The sequence below is a fragment of the Protopterus annectens genome, chromosome 15.part0, assembly GCF_019279795.1.
Source record: "Protopterus annectens isolate FY-2018-M chromosome 15.part0, PAN1.0, whole genome shotgun sequence".
Lineage (NCBI taxonomy): Eukaryota > Metazoa > Chordata > Ceratodontiformes > Protopteridae > Protopterus > Protopterus annectens.
In genome coordinates, this window is record NC_056749.1 from 194988716 (window position 1) to 195012701 (window position 23986).

General features: G+C 42.3%; 1 protein-coding gene across 2 annotated transcripts in view; it reads right to left on the bottom strand.

Moving 5' to 3' along the window:
• ABCB7 (ATP binding cassette subfamily B member 7) overlaps positions 1–23986 on the bottom strand; it is a 1517597-nt gene that overhangs the window by 118079 nt on the left and 1375532 nt on the right. For both annotated transcript variants that reach the window (XM_044057689.1, XM_044057687.1), the window contains one exon: positions 273–380. In XM_044057689.1, the coding sequence (XP_043913624.1) occupies positions 273–380 (108 nt within the window). The remainder of the gene's footprint in view (positions 1–272; positions 381–23986) is intronic.

Genomic DNA, 23986 nt, shown 5'->3' on the forward strand with positions numbered 1-23986 from the left:
AAGGGAATCCTTGGAATGTGCACATCCATTAACTCTGCTGAAAGCTAAAGAAGGTATGCATGCCCAGAGCATAGAAGGTCTTGATTTTAAAGAACAGCAAATAGAGAGGGCACATGACGAATATATTGCAATTCTTCCAGTCTATTGACACACAATCATGTAACATTACTGTGCATAAATGACAGTATTATTGAATGAAGTATTACTATGAATGCTAACACAATGTAACCAATTAAAAGAGTGGAAAGGAAGGTGACCCCAATTTCAGTTACCTGATCCAAGACAAGGATTTCATCTGCATCCACAATTGTTGACAACCTGTGTGCAATGAACACAGACGTACGATGCCTTACCATATCTCTCATGGAATTCAGAATATTCTGAGAAATAAAAACAGCAATTAAAATATTGCACATTTGGAAGAATTCGAGATTGTCATTTCTAGAAAAAAAAGTTGGACAAAGTAATTTAATTCAATGTAATTTGGAAATATTGTGCTCAATGAACAAACATGCCTTTGAAACTTACTTATAATTCAGTCTTTTAGGTACACCATATAATGTCTGAACAAACTGAGGCAATGACCTGTGGAAGTGGAGCTCGGAGCTATTATACCATAAATTTTACTTAGCAGCAAAGGTGCTTATCAGAAACCCACAGTGACTTTTAAGGTTATCTTTTCTTGGCTGGTCCTCAATATCCTTTTTCATCTCTACTCTGGTATCACCATCACTGAGAAAAATGAAAGTTGTGTACTTACCATAACATTTGATCCCTGCTATCTTCTTTTCTTATCTCAGCTGTTTGGTATATTAGATCTAACCAGATCCAAAGATGGCAATTTTCAGACCTTTGAATCAAAGGCCCGGCTCCTCCCCTGTACCCACAATCACCTCTATTCTGCTAATTTCTAGATTATATTGGTCTGTCTATACTAGTAACCTTGCATTTCTTACCCCAGCAAAACAAAGGGGTCTGAAAAGACAGTAGAGCATCAAAGACTGTAAGAAAGAAAAGCCTCTGGACAGGTTTGGTACTGACGATTGGGAGACCAGGACAAATAACAATTTGGTATAGGGACAGAGGGAGGGAACGCTGAAATGGAAGGCAGGTGACAACATCCATCTTGCTTTATATAAGTACAAAACTTTTGTATCAGAGTTTGCCTGCTGCATCTGACTCAACTGTTGGGACCAAGTCCTCAACTGCTAAAAAAACATGGGAGGACTCTTGAAAGGATATTTCAGGAAATTGTGGAGCCAAATGAAGCCGAAGACCTAGACTGGAAGTCCAGCTTATAGTGGGAATTGAATACATGCACAATGGAGCGAGTGGCCACAGCACAAATATCAATAGTACCTCCACAAAAGAAAGCTGTAGAAGTTGTGAAAGCCCTTACACAGTCAGCTTTAGGCCCATTAGGTACAGACAGTCCCTTTGGTTTTGTAAACAAAGGTGATACAATCTGACAACCATCTGGATAGTGTGAGCTTAGAAGCACTAACTCCCAATTTAGCCTAGGAAAACAAGAAGAAATCGGCTGTTTTTCTGAAATTCTTGGTACAGTGCCAGTAGAACTGTAATTGACAAACAGCCGCAGTAAATACTGCCATTACTGGAGAAACTAGGAATGAAGACTGGGAAGTTAACAGTCTGATTCAGGGCAGAGTCTGAAGCAGCTTTTGGGGAGAAAATAAGGACTGGTCCAAACAGAAACCCTATACTTGTAGAACACCAAAATACAGAGGCTTACATGATGGGGCCTGAAGTTCTGAAATCCGCTTTGCTGAAGTAATTGGCATCAGGAAAATCATTTTCCAGGAAAGAAATTTCTTTCCACTGTAAAGGCAGTTTCAAAAGGGGGCTTAGTTATAACCTGGAGTAAGGCAGTAATATCCCAAGTTGGAATGAGGTCCCTAAAAGAAGGTCAAAGGAAAAAGTTACCCCACAAAAAGGCCTTAGAAAGCTTCAATGTGGCAACTGGAGTGTGATCTTCCCCAACATGAAAACTGGAAATGGTTGCCATTTGAACCTTGATGATGGAAGACAACACCTGCATGAAACAAGCTTGCCAAAAATTGACTGCAACGGAGGTGAAAAAGGACCCAGACCCTTGGAGGATGCTGAATGGAAAACCTCTTTCTCTTGCTACTATAAACTTTTTCTACTAAAAGGTTTTTGAGATGATTGCAACATATGATGTACAAATGAGGAAACCTGAAATTTCTGGCCTCAATGGAAATGAGGAAACCAAGTGTTTAGCTTTAGGGCTTTGACGTCAGGATAAGGCTTGCCAGAAAGATGGGAGATCAAATCTGAAAGGGGGTCCGGCACCCAGGGACAGCACACCAAATGAGGCTATGCTGAGGCTAAAAGGGGTTGATGAGAGTTACCTCTGCTTTGCATCAACTCATTTTCTGAAGAAACTTCAATATGACATGAGTTGGGGGGGGAGGCATAAGCATATCGGAGACCTGGGGAGGAAGCGTGGACTACAGCATACCACGGTCAATCTCCCTCCTAGAATGTCAGGGTAAAGTACCTGCCATCTTCGGTGATAGATGAAGAACCAAAGAGGCCACAGATTGGCTGGCCCCAGTGGTTGAAGATCTTAGCAGCCAGCTATTCATTGAGAAACTACCCACGAAGAAGCAGACTGCATCTACTCAACTTGTCCTGTAATACACTAGATCTCCCCAGGATGTGGTTTGCAATCAGAAAACACTGAAAAGACAATGTCTATTACTGCCAAACCCTCATAGCTTCCCAACATACACGATACAAGTTGGTTCTCCTGTGTTGGATGATATACCAGATTATTGACATGTTGTCTGTCTGAATTGCAGTCATACCTCAGGGGAGGGAGTCCTAGAAAGCCTGCAATTCTAGGAATGCCCTCATCTCCAACACACTGATGTGAAGATCTGCTTTTGTCATAGTCCAGGTGGCCTTGGACAGTTTTCCCTCAAAATGCCCAACTACTATCCATGGTTAACATAGCTACTTGGGGAGGTAAGATAAAGGGGCAGATTCTCATTAGGCTGGCTGTAAAGTGTGTGGATTGATGTAGCACAGACCACTGTGCCAAGAGGGTCCACTGCAACACCCACTTATGAAACCTGGCACGAGGAAGTACAACTTTGTGCACTTACCATAAATGTAGATGTTTGAGTGTATTCACTGTTGCAGGCCTGACTTATGGGATTTCCTACTTCAGAAGCCACTGGTTGCCTTAACTACCATTGTAAAAAATTCCCTCCTCCCTCAGCTGGTAGATGCCTTACCCTGATGCCATTCCAGGATGGTTGGGTATAAAGCAAGCCTGCAGATGCCATGACATCAGTTTTTTCTTGCCCCTAGAAGATAGGAGCCCTACAGATGAATCTTAAGCAAGCGACCAGATAAGAGGAAAGGGACCTGTAGGGCATCCCTGCAGATAGTCCTCTGGAAGAGGATGACATAGAAAAAGATGTTATGGTAAGGAGAATAAGGGGGATGGCAGGAGGGAAACAAGACTGCAACAGTGAATACTCCCAAACATCTACATTTATGATAAGTGTACACAACTGTACTATGTTCTCCTTGCTTCACTGTTGCAGTCCTGACTTATGGGATGATTCCCAAAGCTGAGATGACAGTGGCTTAATGGGAAGAGAGGATGCCCTGCATGATCGTAGTGGCACATGCTGCTCTGGACTTCGAGAAGGCTGAAAGGTGGTAGTGCTTGGTAAAGGTATACACCGATGACCAGGTAAGCTGCTTCCAGAATGTCTTTGGTAGGCACTCCCTTTAGGAAAGCAGTGGAGGTAGAATTGGCCTTAGGTCAATGGGTCCTAACAGATTCAGAAAGCTTTTTGCTGTGGTAGGTGTAACAAAAGGAAATACAGTGGGAGAGCCACTTGGAGATAGTTTGCTTGGAGATTGTTTCCTTTGTCTTGGGCTCTGATGAAAACCAAACAGTTGTTTTGATTTTCTGAAAGTTTTAGTCTTGTCAAGGTAGCAAATGAAGTTGCCTGTGTGCATCCAAGGAGTGAAGGATGGTTTCTCCTTGGTTCTGTGGCTTAGGGAAGAAGGTAGGCAAGTGCATGGCTTTGGTCTGTGAAGTGTCCATGACCACACCATGGGCATAAAAGAAGGATTAGTTCTGAGTGAAACTCTGTCTGGGTGAAAAATAAGAAAGGGTTCCACTGCCATGAGGGCTTGCAACTCAGAGACCCTCCTAGCTGAGGTGATAGCCAGTAGAAGGGCAGTCTTTCAGGCCAAGAATGTTAAATCAACTGATGTAGCTGGTTCAAAGGGGGATGAGGTAAATTTTTTCCTAGAAAAAAGTTGAGGTTCCAAGGAGGTGTGGGCTGCCCCCTGGGAGGTCTGACATGCAACAGTCCCCTAAAGAACCGTTTCATTAGGGGGTAGGAAAAGATAGGAGGAAGACACGGGATGTGGGATGAAATGGCAGAAGCTTTAATCTTAATGAATGAGAAAGATAGGCTTTTGTCCACCAAGATAGCCAGGTACTCCAAAATGGCTGAAATGTTGGTCGAGACAGGGTTGAGGTCTTGTTGCTGACACCAAACAGAAAATCTTTTCCACTTGGCAGAGTATGTTTTCCTAGTACTGGGTCTTCTGTATTCTTTTAGGATTTTAAGCACTTGACTACTCAGGGTTTGTTAAGGGTAGAATTTTGATGAATTATCCAGGCAGAGAGTTTGAGTGTCTGCGGGCTGGGGTGCACAATCTTTTCCTTTGCCTGAGTTAGCAGATTCAGTCTTTGGGATAACTGCCATGGTTGTTCTTTGGTCAAACTCAGCAGCAGGGGTACCAACACTGCTTGGGCCAGTCTGGGGCTATCAGGATGACCCTTGGTCCTTCTTGCTTGATTTTGGGAGGACCCTTGGAAGAAGAGGCAGAGAAGGAAATGCATAAAGAAACAGATAAGCTACAGAGGAAGGAGAAGGCATCTCTTTTCCAGGCTGTGTGAAGTTTGCTCCAGGAACAGAATCTTTCTAACTGAGTGTTTTTGTCAGTGGCATAGAGGTCTATTTGAAGGGGTCCCCATTTCTGGACTATGCTGAGAAATGTTTCCAGATGCAGCTGCCACTCATGGGGATCCATTAAGTGTCCCCTGAGGTGGTCTGCTAGAGTGTTCTGAGCCCCAGAAGATACTGAGCCATTAGGAGTAACCCCATAGCATTGGCTGTGTCCCAGATCTGCACTGCCAGCCAGCAAAGGCCGTAAGAGTGGATGCTCCCCTGTTTAGGTACCACATGACTGTTGTATTTTCTGTTTTGATAAGCAGAACCCCTGGTTTCCATTGATCCTTGAAGCCCACCATGCCCTTCAGTAGTGCCATCAATTCCTTCCAATGTATGTGCTTGTGCCTGACCTCCTCTTCCCATTTGCCCTGGGATAGGTGGTGTGAGAAATGAGCTCCCGATGCTGTATCTGATGAATCTGTGGTTAAGGTTTGGCCCTGGGAGATAAACCTGAAGGGAAGACCCTGGTTCTGTGCACATGCTTGTGACCAGCAAGACAATTCTTCTCTGAGGCAGGGAATTAGGTGAATTAGGTGGATTTCTGTCTCCAGGGACTGTTGAGTGCTGGCACCATGGATTCTTGAGGTACCACTGACGTTTCCTCATGTGTAGCCTGGCTAGAGGGATCATTAGCATACAGAATGCCATGTAGCCCGGTGCTCTAAGGAATTCCCTGGCTGACAGGGATTGCCTCTGCATAATGTCCTGGAAGCAGTGGGTTAAAAAGGAAGCCTTGGCTGGGGAAGGATGGCCAGGAACACTATCCTGATGGAAGGATTTGCACTGGATTTGCTGAGGTTTGTGGTGAACCCCTACAGAAGACAGAAGGGTCTGGGTGAAGAACAGATCCTTGAGGAGCTTGGACTGACTCGTAGCTTGAATGAGGCAGTTGTCCAGATAAGGGTAAATTTGGATGCCTCTTGTTCTGCAGAAGGCAATCACAGAGGCCAGACATTTGGTGAAGACCCTAAAAGCAGTAGACAAGCCAAAGGGAAGTGTACAGAATTGAAAGTGACTGGTACCAGCTCTGAAACAGAGAGAACTTCTCTAGAATTCTTATATATGGATGTGCAAGTGGGCATCTTTCAGGTCCAAGGTAACCATAAGAGCCTGAGGTGTGAGGTGTGATCATGGGAAGAAGCTTTTGAAGAGTAAGCATTTTGAATTCTGGGACTAGGTGGGACTGATTGAGAATGGACAAATCCAAGAAAGGGCACAAAGTGCCTTCTTTCCTGGGGACAGGAATAGTCTGGAGTAAAAACCTTTTCCTATCTGGTGGTCTAGTATTGGTTCCACACAGCCCTGAAAGCATAGGGTGTGAATCGTGAAATGGCCTCTGCCCTTTGGTTTTGTATCACATCATGGTAGCCTGAGAATCTTAATGGTTCTTTGAAAGTGAGCATGTAACCGTTTGAGATTACTTTTAGAACCCACTTATCGGAGGTGATGAGGGCCCAGTTTTCCTTGTAAAGGGAGAGCCTTCCTCTTAATCTTCTTCCTATCTTGCTGGGGTTGGAGGAGGTGGTGGTGGGGTGGGTGAGCAGGGAGTGTGGTGAGTCACTGCTGATTTCTGCTAGGGCCCTGTGGCCTAGAACTCCCTAGCCTGGGTGTTCCTGAGGACCACTTTCTTGCTCTCTACGATTGCTGTTGCTGCCTGTGAGGCCATTCCCTTCAGGTTTTCCTCTGATAGGGTTTTGATTGGGAAGAAAAAGACAAATGCTTAGTGGGAAAATTCCTACTGAACCTAAGAGGATGGACTTGGAGGAAGTCCTTAACCATTTGCATGGATTTACTTTATCCTCAATCTTCGTTAACACAGCCTCAGCCTTTGGTCTAAAAAGGGAGTCGCTATCCAGGGATGCATCTAGCAATTTAGATTTGACATGTTCCACTAATGTCTGTTCCCTAAGCTAGGCATGCCTTCTGATGACTGAGTCACAGACAGGTGCTCAGGAAGATACCTCCAGGTCATCATATCTGCAGTGCAAGGAGTGCCTAGCAACCTGGGAACTGGATTGGCAGAGATCCAGCAATTCCTTGGAGGTACTCTTCTCCTCCAGGGAGGAAATCTTTTCCTTCTTTTTCTCTAAAATATTCTGTTGGTATTTTATCATATGAAATTGGCAACTGAGGGCCCTCATGGCGCACGTAGATGAAATGTAAACCTTATTCCCAAATCTGTCTTTCTTTGTCTGTAGGTGGTGGGTGTTTTGAAGTACTGACCCTAACAACTTTGGTGTCTGGGGCGACAACCTCTGGGTCAGCAGAGAGATACTGAAAAAGGAATTTATGCGAGTCCAGTACCCTGTAAAACATGTCTGGTTTAAGAGGGGCTGGGGGAAGACAATCTGTATTAAGATACGATTCCATAAAGATGTCTTCTACCAGTTCCAAAACTGGAGGGATAGCCAAGGGTTTGTGCTGAGTGAGATCACGGAACTACCCTGGAAAAACTCGCTCATGGCATGCAGTGCCTCTCCAAAGGAAATGTCCTCAGGGGATGAAGCAGAAGGTAACACCTCTTCTGAATCAGAATCCTCAATGGAGATAAGGAAGGGTTCTTCTTCAGTGACAGAGTTGCCCTGATCAGAGTCTTCATCTGTATTGGGGGGATTCTGAAAAGCCCTCAGGTGTAGGGTCTGTTTTCCTTTTTCTTGGAAAAGATTCAGGGGCAGGTTGCCTGCCTCTGACAAAGGAAATACGGTCCTCGGCCAACCTGACCAAATCCTGCTGATAACCTGTGGGATGGGAGCTGGTAGGCCTAGGTACAGAAACTGAGTTTGAAATCTTTTTAGGTGTAGCTTTTGCCTTGGGCCTATGCATGTCTGCTAATCTGATGCCAGTCTACTTGACAGAATTAACCAATGATGGTGGATGCCCAAAGGGGCATCATTAGTAGATGATTGCTCGCCGAAAGCAGAGGCCTGCTTAGTAATGCCAGATCCAACCAACGAACTAAATGCCAAGGCCTGAGTTGAAGCTGAGGGACCAGACAGTGTGTCACACTCAGAAAGGGTCTCGGAAGAGGCCTGTGCCACCACCTTGCTCTCAGAAGAGAGCTGTAAAGGTGCCTCTCCTTCCTCTGCAATAATGTGCCTTAGGGGTCTGGCAAATGGAGAACGGTTGACGTCCAAGGCCCTAAGTTTGAGTCTTTTTTCACTTAGGGAGCTCAACCTCGGGCTGATCGACTGACGTCATCAAGCGATGGGAAGTAGACTGCTGACTAAGGTTCTTATACAAGATTTTGGCCCTACTCCTTATAGTCCTAATATTGAAAAGGGACGTTGTGGTTTGGGCCTAAACAAGCGACATAAAATTAAAACTGTGTAAACTTGAAGTAAAAAACAAGTACCGAACCAACACGGCTGGGCAAAAACCTCTACTTATTAAACAAAATAGAAAGTTAAAAGTGTGCACTTTCACGATAACATTATCGCTTCTTCAGACTGACTGAAGTAGCAAAGTCTGAAGAAGCGATAGTGTTATCGCGAAAACGCTCACTTTTTACTTTCTATTTTGTTTAATAAATAGAGGTTTTTGCCCAGCCGTGTTGGTTCGGTACTTGTTTTTTACTTCAACTTTACACAGTTTTCTTGTACCGCATGTTTCACCTCTTCCTGTGTATTTTTGTTTTATGAAGCAATACAAAAGTTATGAAAAGTCTCTGTGTGGGATTCGTTTACCAGAATGGAGACAGTTGTTAACTTTATCTGACGAGTCACAAATAAGAGAGCTCCTCAACAGGGTACTTAGCTTTAGAAGAATTTCTCACTCTGGTGTGGACTGACCGATGCACTCACAACTGCTTTGGGCTCCGACAGCAGGAAAGACTGATGTCATGACAATGGTTGGCTCCCTCTATACCCAATAGTAGTAACAGCCAGTAACGCAAGAAAATCCAGTGAACTCCACAGGAATAAATACAAGAATAAAACGTCACTGGAACCACAAACCACTCTAAAACCTTTAATTATCCAGAATAAAATCAACAGATAATCCCAAATCCACACAGCAAGGTGAAATCCACTAATTATTACAAACTCCACTTGCAAGTCAGAAAATTTTCACCTAGTAAGGCTTCGTCAGGCATAACAGTTGAGTAGGTAACTGTGCAGCTATTTAAAGCAGTAAGTCACATGAAAACACATTCAATTAGACCTTCTTTTGAAATTCCACTAATAAAGGCTTTTTAAAAAATTCCATTTAAGCCTGGTGGTAAATATTGCTCATAACCATACCTCTCAACTGTACAGATTTTTGCAGAATGTCCAGATTTTTGCCTCATATTTTTGGTCCATTTTTCAAAAAAAATTGTAATTTTCTGGCAAATTAGTGGCAAATTGTTAAAGATTAAAGTTAGAAAATAATGACAGACATTTGAGTTTCAGACTTAATACCCTTCAGAAAATTCATGCCAATGCAAAACCTGTTGTGTTGTCAACTTTCCAAGTTTGTAAGAGCAATATTTAAAAATTGTCCCTATTGTTGGGCCTTTGTTCCACTTTTATTTATGGCTTTGTCGAGATTTTTTGAGTTTAGAGTTTGAGAGGTATGGAAGTATCCAGTAAAATTCCTCTGTCTCTGTACGGTGTACTACATTACCACCTTGTACTGAGTCAGGTATCACTTTTAGTATAATAAAATTTGAATGCATGCCTTTTTCTTTTATATGTTTAAATAAGGCATTCATTGGATTTTCCCTTCTAATATCAGAAATATGATGTACGCATTTTAAATTTTTGATTAGTTTTCCCTGCATAGTATGCCTAGCAATTCATTCTGTCAACAGATGATTATTTTTTAGTTAGTGTTCTCTTTTACCACTGTTTTTTTTTTTTGATTACCTCTTTTTTATATGGAAAGGAGACACAGAGTTTTAATATTTGTTAAATATTTATCTGATACAGTCTCTTTTCTAAGTGTTAAGACATCACAGACTTTTTCGATATTACAATTTATTGAGGTAATATTCGGTACTAAATTATATAAAAAAATGGCAAAAAGGAATGCATACTTGCATCATAACAATATGCATCCCCAATATATGGTTAATAATGCAGTAAAAAATCAGTTTCTTCGAATAGCTAAACAAAACAACTCAAAGACTAATATGGACTCTCAATTAAATAATGCTGTCTTTGATTTTATAGAAAGAGGTTACAACTCAAAGTCTGTAGTACACATACAAAGAAGTCATGTCACAGAGGGAAACTATAGCTAAGACAATCTTTTTAGCTAATACATCAAACATACTAAAAAACAGCTAATATACCTAGACGTATGCTCACATTTAATAACACACAATGTGACAACTATAATACACTAATACTGGCATATTCTGCAATACTTTCCAGAAACAAGCTCTATTATATCTGATAGACTGAGTTTTAGATACAAAAGTCAAAATTTAAAGAATATGCTCTGATATAAGGAACACATATATTTAGAGCATCTAATCAAAAAAAAAAAAAGTTATGCTCTTACTATAATGTTCCATCTGTGTTGTCGATCTTCATTCATTTTTGACATCCCATCCTCCTGCTCCCTCCAAAAGAGTCCTGGAGGTCCGGACCTAGTCCTGGGATGTTATAGGATTATACCTTAGGGCTTTTGTTTTTCTTTTATACATAGTAAAGAATATAGAGACAGGTTTAATTATGGGACAACTATCATTAGGGGGACAGTTGATAAAAGGATGCCAACCTTGTGGACATTGTAGTAACTGCAAATATGCTTGTAAAATGAAGCAAGTTTCACCTTACAATACTTCAAAGGTTTTTGATATATATGCAAATTTGGAAATTTGGTGATATATTTAGCTACATGCAACTATTCAGCTTTTTATATTGGTCAGACTTCCTGTCCTTTGAAATTTAAGATAACGGAACATTTAAGTGATATCAGATATAAAAAAAAAAACATCTAATGCCTTATATAAACATACTTTGCAACATACCAAAGCTAGGTTTCAATATACTATTATTGATAAAATATGCCTTAAGAGGAATAACAAAGGTGGGTGGCATAAGGTGTTAGATCAAAAAGAAAAAAGGTGGATTATTACATTAGTGGGTAGTTTCCTCCAGGGTTGAATGACTGTTTGTAATTGACCAATGAGATGCGAGTAGGAAGTATTTAAAAGTTGGATGTTTTAGTGATTCTTTACACTGATGAAGGCTTACATAACCAAAACTGGTATGTGAACTTTAATAAAGTGATTTCCAGGAAGGAGGAGTGCCGGCCTGTTTTGTTGTTCTTTGGATCTCTCCCCCATTACATCTGATGGAGTTTGCCCAATATAAAAGAAAAATAGAAGCCCTGTCTAAGGTATAATCCTATAACATCCCAGGACTACGTCCAGACCTCCAGGAGTCTTTTGGAGGGAGCAGGAAGGTGGGATGTCATGAATGAATGAAGATCGACAACACAGATGGAACGTTATGATAAGAACATAACTTCTTTATCTGATCTCCCTACCCAAACAGTACACCCGAAGACACTGCCACTGTCTTCAATACCTTCTTTATTGACACTAACAAAGATGATTAATACAGCACCCCTCCCTGCTAATGATCCAAATCACTCTGTCCTGCTTTCTGGCTCAAACCGCTCTAAACCCATTTCTTTTCAACCTGTATGAACCAATTAAATCAAATGTCTACTCTCCAAACTAAAACCTTGCTCTACATCCGCTAACATTTCTTCCTACTTCCTCTAGCTAGCTGCCAATACCATTACTTTTCCTGTATCTATCTTGATTAACCACTCCATCTCAGAGTCTAATGTTCCATCTATCTGGAAGGAATTCGATATATGTTAACTATCCACAAAGGTGGAAATTCCCAAGAAATCTCTAACTTTAGACCCACAGCCATTCTGTCACCCCTCTGTAGCTTCATGAAAAATGTATACATAAGCAAACTCTGCAATATCTATTACAGGAAAACCTACTTACTCTCACTCAGCATGGATTCTGCCCAAAACACAGTAGGGTTTTTTTTTAGTTTGGTTGTCGGGCCGACTAAGGGCTTCTGAAGCAGGAAATCCCATAAGTCAGGACTGCAACAGTGAAGCACAAACAACATCAAAAGTTATGGAAGCTGTGACAGAGCCCATCAGACGCAGACTGGACCTAACCAAGGGTTTTTGGTGAGACAGAACTCAGGATATTTTTTGACATAAGAGTAATTATTCTGTATTCTGGGAACTTGGCTATTTGCAAGATGGTATCCAGGTGACATCCTATCAATTCTATTGTTGGGAGAGGAGACAATTTGGACTTTTCCATGTTGACCATGATCCCTGGGTGAAGGCATAAGTGGAGCAGGGAGTCCCTGGCTTGAACTGGTACATCTCTCGTGTTAGCAGTTATAAAGCCAGTCATCTAGATATGGAACACTCAGAGCCCTTGCAGTCTGAGATGAGCTGCAACCATCTCCATACATCTGGTGAACACTGGGGGGCTCTGGTAACACATGAGGTCAGTGTATGAAATGAAAGTGGCTCCCGGCCAAAAGCAAAAGAACGTTCTGGACTGCCTGGCTATATTTATGTAATAACAGGCATCCTGCAAGTCCACGGAGGACAACCAGGTCATTCTTCCTTAAAAGAAGTAAACAGACCGAACCATGATCGTCTGGATTTTGCCTGTTTCCCAAAATAGTTTAGGTGGCTGACGTCCATAATGGTCATGATCCTACAGTTTTTCTTCAGAGCCAAAAAGAATCTAGAGTACAGTCTAGACACCTGTTGGTCTGGTGGGACCTTCATGACGACTCCTTTGTCTAGCAGCTACGTAATTTCTTGAGCTACAGCTTATTTCTAGGGGGGGGACCTTCAAAGAGGCTCTCTTTGCAAATGGCAAATAGAGGGAATGACATAGCCTCGGGATAGCAGGGTGCAGAGACAAGCACCTCAACTGTCTTCAAAGTGTAGCAGTTGGTCAACCTTTCAAGAGTGCTAAAGGGTCTTGTCAGTGAAGGGTTCTCAAAACCCTTCTTTCTGAGGACATGTGCCTCAAGGGTGATGTCATCTGTTTTTGTTTCCTTCTCTGTCCCTGGAAGATCTCTTTTTCTCTAAGTGTTATGTGCAAAACTGCTAGAGTTTTGGAATCATAGCCACTTACTAACTTTCTGCTTCTGGAAGAAAGTCGTTCAGTGGGAGGAGAAGTGGACGTCAATGGCAGACAGGGTTTTGAAATCTTGTTCACTTCTAGTCAATGCATCCTTAAATTTGGGTTCAAAGAGTGAGGACTTGTCAAATAGGGGCATTCAATGAAGTTCTCTGCAAAGTCAAAGCGACACATCCAGGTGTGTCATTGAAAAACAATGCCGTCCACCCTGTTGTATAAAAGGCACATGGACACATTAGAAATGGACTGTAGGGTCACCACCTAGAAAGCCACAGTTTTGCAGGACTCTGTATTCATGAGTCCAGACAGGCACTTGGACATTTCCTAGGTCAAGTTGCTCTAAAATTGTGTCAAATGTGCTAGGTAGTTCAGTGTCTGTAACAAAAACATTGCTGAAGCCGAAGTCTGCATTCCAAATCTGTCCAAAGCCCAAGACTCCTTGTTCAGGGATGAACAGAAGAGTTCCCCTCCAAGAACTCTTTCTCATTGGTTGCCGCCACCACAATGGTATCCACTGGGCGCACCTTACTCCAGTGGGGTCTCTCTCAAGGTAAACCAACATTTTATGGGCTGAGAGTGTATGGCCTCCATTACATCTGGCTCCTTCCATGTCTACTGATATACAAAGGTCAATAATCTCATCAGCCAGTAGGAACACCCATGAAGTAGATGGGCCAGTTCCTAAGGCCTCAAGAAACACAGATTCCTCTTGGGAGGGAGCATCAGTGACCCATCCCCCCTTTGCTGAAGTAATTCCAGGGTGTCCCCAAAGGAGACATCTTCCAGCGAGACCTTAGGGAACCCTCATCTTCATCAAAATCAGTATTTTCACTAATGGACTCCTATGGGGAGTCCAAACACCTTTTACATGAGTGGTTCCTGTGCTCTTTCATAGCAGGCGAGTCCAGAGAAGACCCAGAAGCTGATGGATAACTCACCTTCTGAGCCTTGATGAGGCAAAGAATCTGGCTGTCCCTGACAGGATGATGAGGGGAGGAACCACAGAGATCAGGAGGAGGAGGATGAGGGGATACGGATGGATCCAACATCAGATGGGAAACCGCCTCTCTGGAAAGAGAGAACTCTTTCAAACACCTTGAAAGCTGAAGTCAGGTCTGAAACTGCCTTAGGATCTGAGGAACCCAAGAGAGACTCCTATGAGACTTATCTCAGCTTTGCTCCAAAGCCAACATAGCTGGTGAGCTGCCTAGAGAGATAATAATGACTCTCAAGCGCAATTACCAACCTCTTCAGTATCTTTATAAATTCTCTCTACACCTCCATAGGTCTACACTTTCTTAGACAATATGCTGATGATTTCATGCTTACATGTGCATCTAACAACCTGCCTCAACTTCTCCATATTATAAAGGAAGCTTTTTCCTCAGTTCGGGAATGTTTCTAAAATCTGTATTTTGTGTCCTTTGTACTTTTTCTTTCTGAAGTCGTCTCTGATGAAAGCGAGCAATAAACGTTTGGTTTACACTAATTTTCTGGTTTCCTTTGTTGTTGGCCATCCAGTATTTTTCTTGGTTCGTGGTTGTCTGGATCCTGAACCTTTTGTGTTTTTTGTTTTTTAATGTTTCTATAATGTTCAGCTATTACTCACCCTAAAAAACAAAGTCACTGCTATTTTTTTCCATATCACAAATGCTTGATAAAGTGAATTTCAAAATCTTTTTGCTAAATAAAACTGAAACGGAAGTAGTCTCCCATACAAACTTCTTGGAGCGATTACAGATAATTTGCCATGCATGTTCAAAAAACAGACTTGCCAAACAGTAGGAATGCTCTACAGACATGTATAATAAAAAATATAAAGAACAAAACCTAGAGTTTTTGAAAGGTATAAAAAAGAAACATGGGCATGGGAAAGAGAGAGAGAGAGAGAGATCTCATATGGTGGAATACTTATGCAAAGGAGAAAGCCAAATTAATCAATACAAAAAAAGCACCTCCAAACATATTTGAAGAGAAATATAAGCAAAGGCACCCAGATCTGGGTGTAGATCTTTAATCTATTTCTTTCATCGATCTTAATGTCTACCCAGCTCTATTAAATCAAACTCTTCCCTTAGATGTTTTTCTTCTAAATTATCTGTTTCTTGTGGGCATTCTACAAAAGTTCCACAACATCTTCCTGTGACATACTTCCTTCAACTGCATCCTGTGTCACCCATTGGTCTTCATTGGCCTATCACTCCACAACAATGACTGCTTTACAGTTGACATTGTTTCCTGTTCCTTCCCTTGCTACTAAAGGCTCCAGAGTATGTTCGTGTGGCAACAGATCAGATGCTTCTAGTTTTACCTGTTACTCCTAAATTTGGCGACCCACTGTTCCATCACACTATGATATTACCAGAGTTGGACTTTCTACACTAAATCCTTCACTACGCAGGTAATCCATAACTTAAGTTTCTATTTCTTTAACTTCTCTATTACTAATCCTTTCTTTACTTTTTGTACTGTAAAATTTGACATATCTACATGCCACTGCCTCTATTTCTCTTCAAATATCTTTAGAGCTGCTTTTTGTATTGCTTAGTCTGGATTTCTCCTTTGCATAAATATTGCACCATAATAAATCTCTTCTCTTTCCCCGTGTCCATATTTCTTTTTCAGATATATCCCGCTCCACCTGTCTTCTCTCTCCTTACTTTGGGGACTCATTGTTCCATCATGATATGACATAACCTGCATTAGACTTTCTACATTAAATCCTTCACTTTACAGGTATTCCAGAGAAAGAGCTTTTGCTACAAAGTGAGTGTAAACAAGCTAAGAAAATGTGCGCTCAGAGGAAGAATCCTATCTGAATGAAGATGTGCTTTGCAGAAATGCCTCTCTAAGGTGCTCCCAGTGAAAGTAGTGTTACGGCTCTGTTTGGGACTTTTAACTATTTTTACCTATTCCCAGGGAAAGTAGCTACAGCTAATCTGTGGAAGGTTGTTACAGCTGAGCGTCAATCAAACAGACATGAAAACACCTTAATTGCTGAAACTACAGACATGCATTTGGTTAACACCTTGGGGGGCTGAAATGAATGAAAGCATTCAGAACTGATAATGACTCGGTCCTACATGTAAGAGTAGAAACATTATAGACTTCCACGCATCCTGATATGTAAATGTGTCTTGGTGGTCCACAGAGCACATCCAAACTCTTTCATGCACACTACTAAGGACAGTGTGTACCCTGACCATACGGAAAAGATTTGGGAATAAATTTGTTTAGGTCAAAAAGCACTGGCATTTCTCTGCTGTTCTTTGCCTGTTGTTGGAACAAAAAAGACTCTGGAGTGATAACTGGATCCTTTCTGATTGGGAGAGATCTCTTGGATGTATTTTGTTCATCAAGTTTAAGACCTAGTTTCTTACCACAACTCTTCTGATGGGGGTGAGACATAAGACAATGTCAGACAATGAGGCATGTCAGTGATGTGGAAGGGAACTGCATAGCCTCAGAATATTAGTGGGCTTATACAACTGTATTGTGACCAAGCATCTAAGATGAGAGATAGATAGCCCATGGCAATCTCCAAAGTGAGACAATCAGGCAAGGGATTAGATTACTGCTCCCCCACCCCCAAAGCAGAACCTTAGCAGCTTTGTTTTTTGCTGTTTGTTCTTGTCTTTGGCTGGTGTCCATTCTGAAAATGTACAGGATCACACTGGTTACTCTAGTTCTTTACTTTCCTTGTAAAGTGGTATTGAGAAATCTGAAAATTCACATCAATAAGCTGTGAAGGTTTTGCCCCCTTTTATTTATACCCTCTAGTTTCTCCTTAACTTTTCATCTGCAACCATGAAAGGATGCGTTAGGGATGGATGACTAAGAATCCTCAGCAAAATGTGTACAGCACTACAGTTTGGGTTTGTGAAGAGCCGATTTTGTCTCCTGAACCTGATTGACTTCTTTGAATCAGTCTCCAGAGCCATGGACAAGGGTAAGGTGGTCCACACAGCCTATCTAGACCTTGCCAAGGCCTTTGACACCATCCCCCACTCTGGAATCATAGATAAACTTACTAAGTTGGGCATTAATCCCTATGTCACCCAATGGGTTGCTAAATGGCTTACTGATAGAACCCACACTGTAAAAGTATCCAACTCCAAATCCAGCTCCAGACAAGTGACAAGTGGAGTACCTCAGGGTTCAGTCCTGGGGCCGCTCTTGTTTGGCATCTACTTCTCTGAAGTACAGGTCAACACTAAGGGACTCTGGCTAACAAAGTTTGCAGATGACTGCAAACTGGGAGCCATTATTGAATCCTCAAATGATGTGGATACTCTACAAAAGGGCCTTACAGAAACAGATGTTTGGTGCCAGAGCCATGGGCTCAAGCTCAATGCCAAGAAATGTATTGTTATCCCATTTGGGAAAAAAACATGTATCCATGAATTACCATATAGGTGGCAGTACACTAAACACAGAAAGTGTGATAAGAGACTTAGGGACACAGGTGGACAGTGGTCTCACCTTCGATAACCACATCGCCACAACAGTCAGGAAATCCTTCTATGTGGCACACCTCATCACAAAGGGCTTTTCATCCAGAAAAAAGGAGGTCATTGTCCCACTGTACTCATCCCTCATTAGACCCATTATAGAATACAACCCATTTGGTATGTACCTCTCAAGACATCTGCAACAACTGGAAAGGCCTCAGAAATACCTCACTAAAAGAATCATAGGCCTAAAGCAGATGCCCTATGCTGACCGCCTTAAAAAACTCCAGCTGTACTCTGTCGCATATCGTCTGCTCAGAGGCGATCTCTGCTTAACATACAAGGCCATGTCAAACCCAGAGCTGTTGGACATGCTACACTTAAAGAAATCCCAATCTCTCAGAGCTACACGCTCCAGGGATCTAAACCTTGTCATCACAATAAACAAAACATGCTGGAGAGATAGGTTCCTGACCCAGAGACTCCCCAGACTCTGGAATAGATTGCCCATACATGTCAAGCAGAGTGCCTCTTTGGACCTCTTCAAGAGGAACCTTGACGATTGGATGGGAAAAAGGAAATTCACCCCAGGGATCACGTCAGTCACCCTGATAGACAGGGGTCCAGGAAAGTAAATAATGTGGGAAGAAATAGCCAGGGAATTGTTATGGCTAGGCTTGTATAGGCCCTAGGGCTGATAGCCTAGTACCAACCTATGAACCTATGAGCTGTACTGGTGAAAAGCTATGCTGAAGCCTGCAGCACCTCCTGCGATGCTACTAGCAAGTCACAGGTGAGGGTGAACATAGACACAGACGCCAGTTGAGCCAACTCTGTCTTGAGGTCAGAGAACTCCAGTGACTAACAATCATCATCTGCCTGAAAGCGTAACTTATGTGAAACAGAGAGAGAGAGACAGATTGCCGTCCCTGGTGAGAATATGAAGGACATAAACATGTCCACTACTCTAAACTCCATTTCAGGAAGATGTACAATAAGACTGAAGATAGGACCACTTTTAATGGCTACCACCACCACAACTGACTATCTTGGGAGCCTCTATTATGCAAATCCAATGCTTGGGAGACCAAAGGATCTTGTATGGCCTCTTTGAAACAGGTGCCATAATGCAGAATTGGTCCTAGGTGTTCCTAAATACAAGAGGGACATTTGTCTGCACAGGGGTCCATCCACTAGAATGGCAAGGGAGTCAGAAAGACATCCAAGCAGGATCCTCTCAGGAGATGTTGGGTATTAGACCACCTCACTCTGCCTAATTATTATTTTTTTTTTTCTAAACACCTTTACTGAATCATCACTTTTGACAAAGGCAAGTTTACATTCATATACAAGTAATCAAATATATTAACATATATTACTATACATCACATAACCTAAGCAATTTTACATAAATTATTCAATTCCACTTTTTTTTTTAAACAAGAAACATCTTTATTAAACAATCACTTACTACACAGGCAATCATAATTCATAAGAGCATTCAGGAACCCCCTTTTAGACTCACTGTAGATGTAAGTGGGTCCAAAATGCATCCGCTTGCTGTTTTAGTGGATAGACGGGTTAAACCTTTATGGGAAAATGTTCCCCATATTGTTAAAGACTTTTGGGATTTCCTTGGTAAGTTAAAAAAGGAATTATGGAAACAAGGTTCATCTTTCCTGACTGTGGATATCAATTAACTTTTTTCAGTAACACCTAAAGCAGGAGGGGTTAGAGTTATTCGAAGAAACCTTGTTTTTAACCTCCTCATTTTCGCACAATAGGATTATGCTTTTATGTGAGATTATAATTAATTCTGGAAAACAATTTTGTGCAGTTTGAAGGGGAATACTTCCAACAGATTAAGGGGTAGCTATGGGGGCAGTGTTTGCCCCCATATATGCGAATATGGCTCTGTTGGGATGGGGAAAAAAAAATCTTGTTTAGCTGTCCCTACTGGAAGAATGTTGTGCTATACAGTAGATTCCTTGACGATTAGTTTTTCTTGTGGAATGCCCCTAGTGATGACAGCCCATTATTTTTGGATTGTTTAAACAATACCACACATTATTTGGAATGCACACATACATACAACACACAATACATTAATTACCTGGACATTTCCATTTCATATGATGAGAATGGATTCAGGTCTATTGTGTTTCGCAAAGAGACTTTCTGCAAGTCGTATTTACATTTTTTAAGTAACCACCCTTTAACGCATAAGAGGAGCCTGGTTACAGGTCAAGCCATTCGGGTGGCAAGAATGACCTCCCATTTTCAGGATGTAACGACAGAACTGGATAAGGTGGGAGAAATGTTTAAGCAGATAGGTTGTCCTAGGGGACTAGTTGAAGAAATTCTCCAGGAAGTTTATAACAATTGTGGCCATAAACATAAACCACTGTTAGGTGTGGGGTTGAACACTGACAATGCTGAAATGAATGGTGGTGGTCAGAAATTTGAAAAAGCTTGCATACTACAGTATAAGTACTTGTCTGGTGACATAAAAAACATTATCAGAAGGAACTGGAATATATTCAAGGTAAACCCACAAACTCTTGTGTACTGGGCAACGAGCCGGTGTTTACTCACAAAATGGGTGCCAATTTTAAACAGTTCTCAGAATATAAAACTAGGACCAAATAGGAAGATTGTAAGGGGACTAACCCTTGTGGGCACTGTAGACAGTGCACATACATCAACAAGGTGACGCATCTAATGTTAGGGTAGGTTATGAAAACCAATATTAGGTTTAAACCTGGGAATTGTAGCACTAAATGGGTAATATACCTTGCTATATGTGGTAAGTGTGCAGGTTTTTATGCGGGCAAGATGGAACAGGCAATGAGGAGTAGAATGTACGAACATGTATATGACAAACAACAAAAAGGAGAGCAACTCCCTATATAAACACTAGAGAGAACTGATAATGCATAGATCCTGGCCTGAAGCGTAGATATTTCCCACATGAGTCCCTGATAGGGATGTGCAGATAGCCTTCTTTTAGGTCTAGGGTGGCTAACCAGGCATCTTTGGCCAGCACAGGAAGAAGCTGCTGCAGGGTGAGCATTCTGAATTTTGGTACCACCAGGAAGGTGTTTAGAATGAAAAGATCTAGGATTGGGCGCCAAATGCCCTCTTTTCTGGGTACCAGGAAAAGTCTGAAATAGAACCCTTGACCTATCTGTTCTGCAGGAGCAGGTTAAACTGCCCTTATGGAGAGCAGGGACTGAATGTGGTTTTTACGCCTCTGCCCACTGGTTTGGAAGAAGGTCTGGGAACCCTTTTGGGGTTGGCAGTCAGTGGAAGTAAAAATTTGTACCCCTAGGATACAATGTTGGGGACCCATCGGTCTTTGGTGATGGAAGTCCAGTTTTTTGCATGATGGGCAAGTTTTCCTCCTACGGGCACAAGCAGTTGGGCAGAGGTGGGGAGAGGAGTTGAGAAGTCATTGCGAATTCTTTCCGTAAGGGGGTGGCTTAGCACTCCCTGTTTTTGAAGTGGCGGCACTCCATTGCTTAGATCTCTGCATACCCTGAGACTGTAGTCTGGGGGGTCAGAGTCCCCGGGGTCTAGGTTAAGAAGGCCTTGAGGGGGTTGGAAAGGACCAATGTTTCCAGGGGCAATGCCTACTGAATCTAGAAGGCATAGATTTAGCTTTTTCTTCCATATTTTTAAGAACTACTTCTACTTTGGTGCCAAACAGATTGTCCCTGTTCAAAGGAGCATCTAGTAATTTTGATTCAACATGGTCTGGCAAGGTCTGCTCCTTAAGCCAAGCATGCCTTCTCAGCACAGAACCAGTGACTGCTGCCCTGCAAGATGCTTCTAGGGTGTCAACGCCACATTGCAAAGTATGCTTGCTGACTTGGCTTGCAGAATGCATAAGCTCTTGTAATTCTTTATTTTCTACACAGTCTGCAAAGGTAACTATTTTTTGCTTAATAAGTTCCATAACATGTTGGTACTTCACAATGTGAAACTGGCAATTTAAAGCCCTAAAGCTAAGAGTTGCAGAAGTGTATACTTTCTTATCCCATCTGTCTAAAGCTCTGGAATCCCTGTCCTAAGGGGTGGGATACTTAGCTGTAGTTGCTTTGATACCTTTAGGCCCCTGGGAGATGACCTCTGGGTCAACAGTAGGATTTTTGACAGTCAGGAGCTCCGTAGTACCGGTCTGGTTTCCTAGGAGCAGGGGTTAAAGTATCAGGAGTTAAACTGGATTCATAGGTAGGTACTAGGCTATTGGCTCTAGGGCCTATATAAGCTAGCCAAAAAGGTACCCTGGCATTAGCCAGCCAAGAAAAAGAAGTTATGTCTTACCATAATGTTCCATCTGTATTGTTGATCCTCGTTCAGAAATTACGCATGGGTATCCGTTCTGACCTCAGAACTGAGCCGGCCATTTTCCAAGCTCGCGTCAGCTTCAAACTCTTGAGCTAAACTCTTACCCACAATCCCCCTCTCCCTGTTACCTCAGATTGAGTTTGCAAGTCAAAAGAAGGTAGAGGCTACCTCTGGTCAAATAACCTAAGAGAACCGGATGGTGAGATCCGCTAGAAGCCACAGCAGGGGGAAGGAGGGAGGGTCGTAATGACTGAAGAGGATCAACAATACAGATGGAATGTTATGGTAAGACAAAACTTCTTTATCCGATACTGTTGATCCTCGTTCATTCCTTACGCATGGGACAGAGTCCCCAGCTACCTCTATTCCTGGGAGGCTCTCATGGAAGGACATTCCTGAGCACCATAGAACTGAAAGATGCTCTTCCCCTGAAGGCCAAATCCAATTTGTAATGACTGATGAATGTATGGGGCGTAGCCCAAGTTGCAGCTGCACAGATGTCATGTAAAGAAGTTCTGGCACGGAAGGTAGCAGAAGTTGCCACTGACCTTGTTGAAAGAGCTTTCATGGTAGTAGGCAATGAGATATTACGTTGCGTATAAATGAAGGTCACACAGTCCTTCAACCATCTAGCTAATGTGACCTTAGCAACAGCAGATCCTAATCTAGGTCCAGAAAAGGCCAACAATAACTGGTCAGATTTACGAAATGACCTAATCCTGTCTAAGTAAAAATGGATTTGCCTGTGAATATCTAGGGTATGTAGGCAATACTCTCCTCTGTTTGAATGATTGGGAAAGAAAACTGGCAATTAAATGGTTTGATTAATGAACATTTCAGAGATCACTTTTGGCAGTAATGATGGATTAGTTCTCAGACACACTTGATCTCTATGAAAACTCAAGTACGGACTCTTGATAGCTAAAGCTTGAAGCTCAGAAATACGTCTGGCAGAAGTAATGGCGAAAAAAAACAAGGTTTTCCATGATAAATGCTTGAGGTTGCAAGAAGAAGCTCATTCGAAGGGTGGCACTGTCAGAGCTTGTAGAACTAATGATAAATCCCATGGTTGAATAGGTTCTCTAAAAGGTGGCTTCAGATGATTCACACCTTTTATGAAGGTCTTGCACAATTTGTGGGACATAAGAGAGGAATCTTGGACACCCTCATGGAAATTAGAAATTGCAGCCAAATTAACTCTTATGGTAGAGGCCGATAGACCCTATTGGAAAAGGTCGGCCAGATAGTCTAGTATTATCGACATTGGTGCTGAGAAGGGATCTACTTGTTTATCTTTCAGCCAACAGGTAAATCTTTTCCACTTGCTCAGATAAGTAATTCTAGTGGAAAACTTATGAGATGCAATGAGAATGTCACGTACTGGTAAAGAAAGATCATTCTGCCTGGCAATCAAGGGAATTGGAGTAGCCAAGCTGTGAGCTTCAGGCTGTTCAAGTTGGGATGAATCAGGTTCTATGGATGTGAGATCAACTCCGGGGTTGGATGGAGAATCCATGGTCGATCTAGTAGGTGAGGCCAAAGAAAGGGGAACCAAATCTGTCGAGGCCAATATGGTGCTATGAGATTCACCTTGCTCTTCAACCGCCAGGATTTCGTGGACAAGAACGACCCTAGGTGACTGTCCCGGAGGGGGAATCAGGGCGAAGTAGTTGCTGCATTTGTTGTTGGTCGGGGATGCAAAGAGGTCTCAGCAAGGACAGCCCCAGCACTGGAAGATCTCCACCACTATCAAGGGATTCAGGAATCACTCATGAGGTTGAAGAATGCATCTGCTGAGTCTGTCTGCTATCATGTTGGAACTCCTGGGAATGTGCGTTGATAGAAGAAAACGGTTGGTAGCCATCGCACATTGCCATATCCTCATGGACTCTCGACAAAGGGGGTAAGATTTGGTTCCACCTTGCTTTTTGATCTACCAGACCACCGCCATGTTGTCTGATTGAATCACAATCATTCCAGACGGCAGCAGGGGATGGAATGCTTGCAACACCAGAAGCACC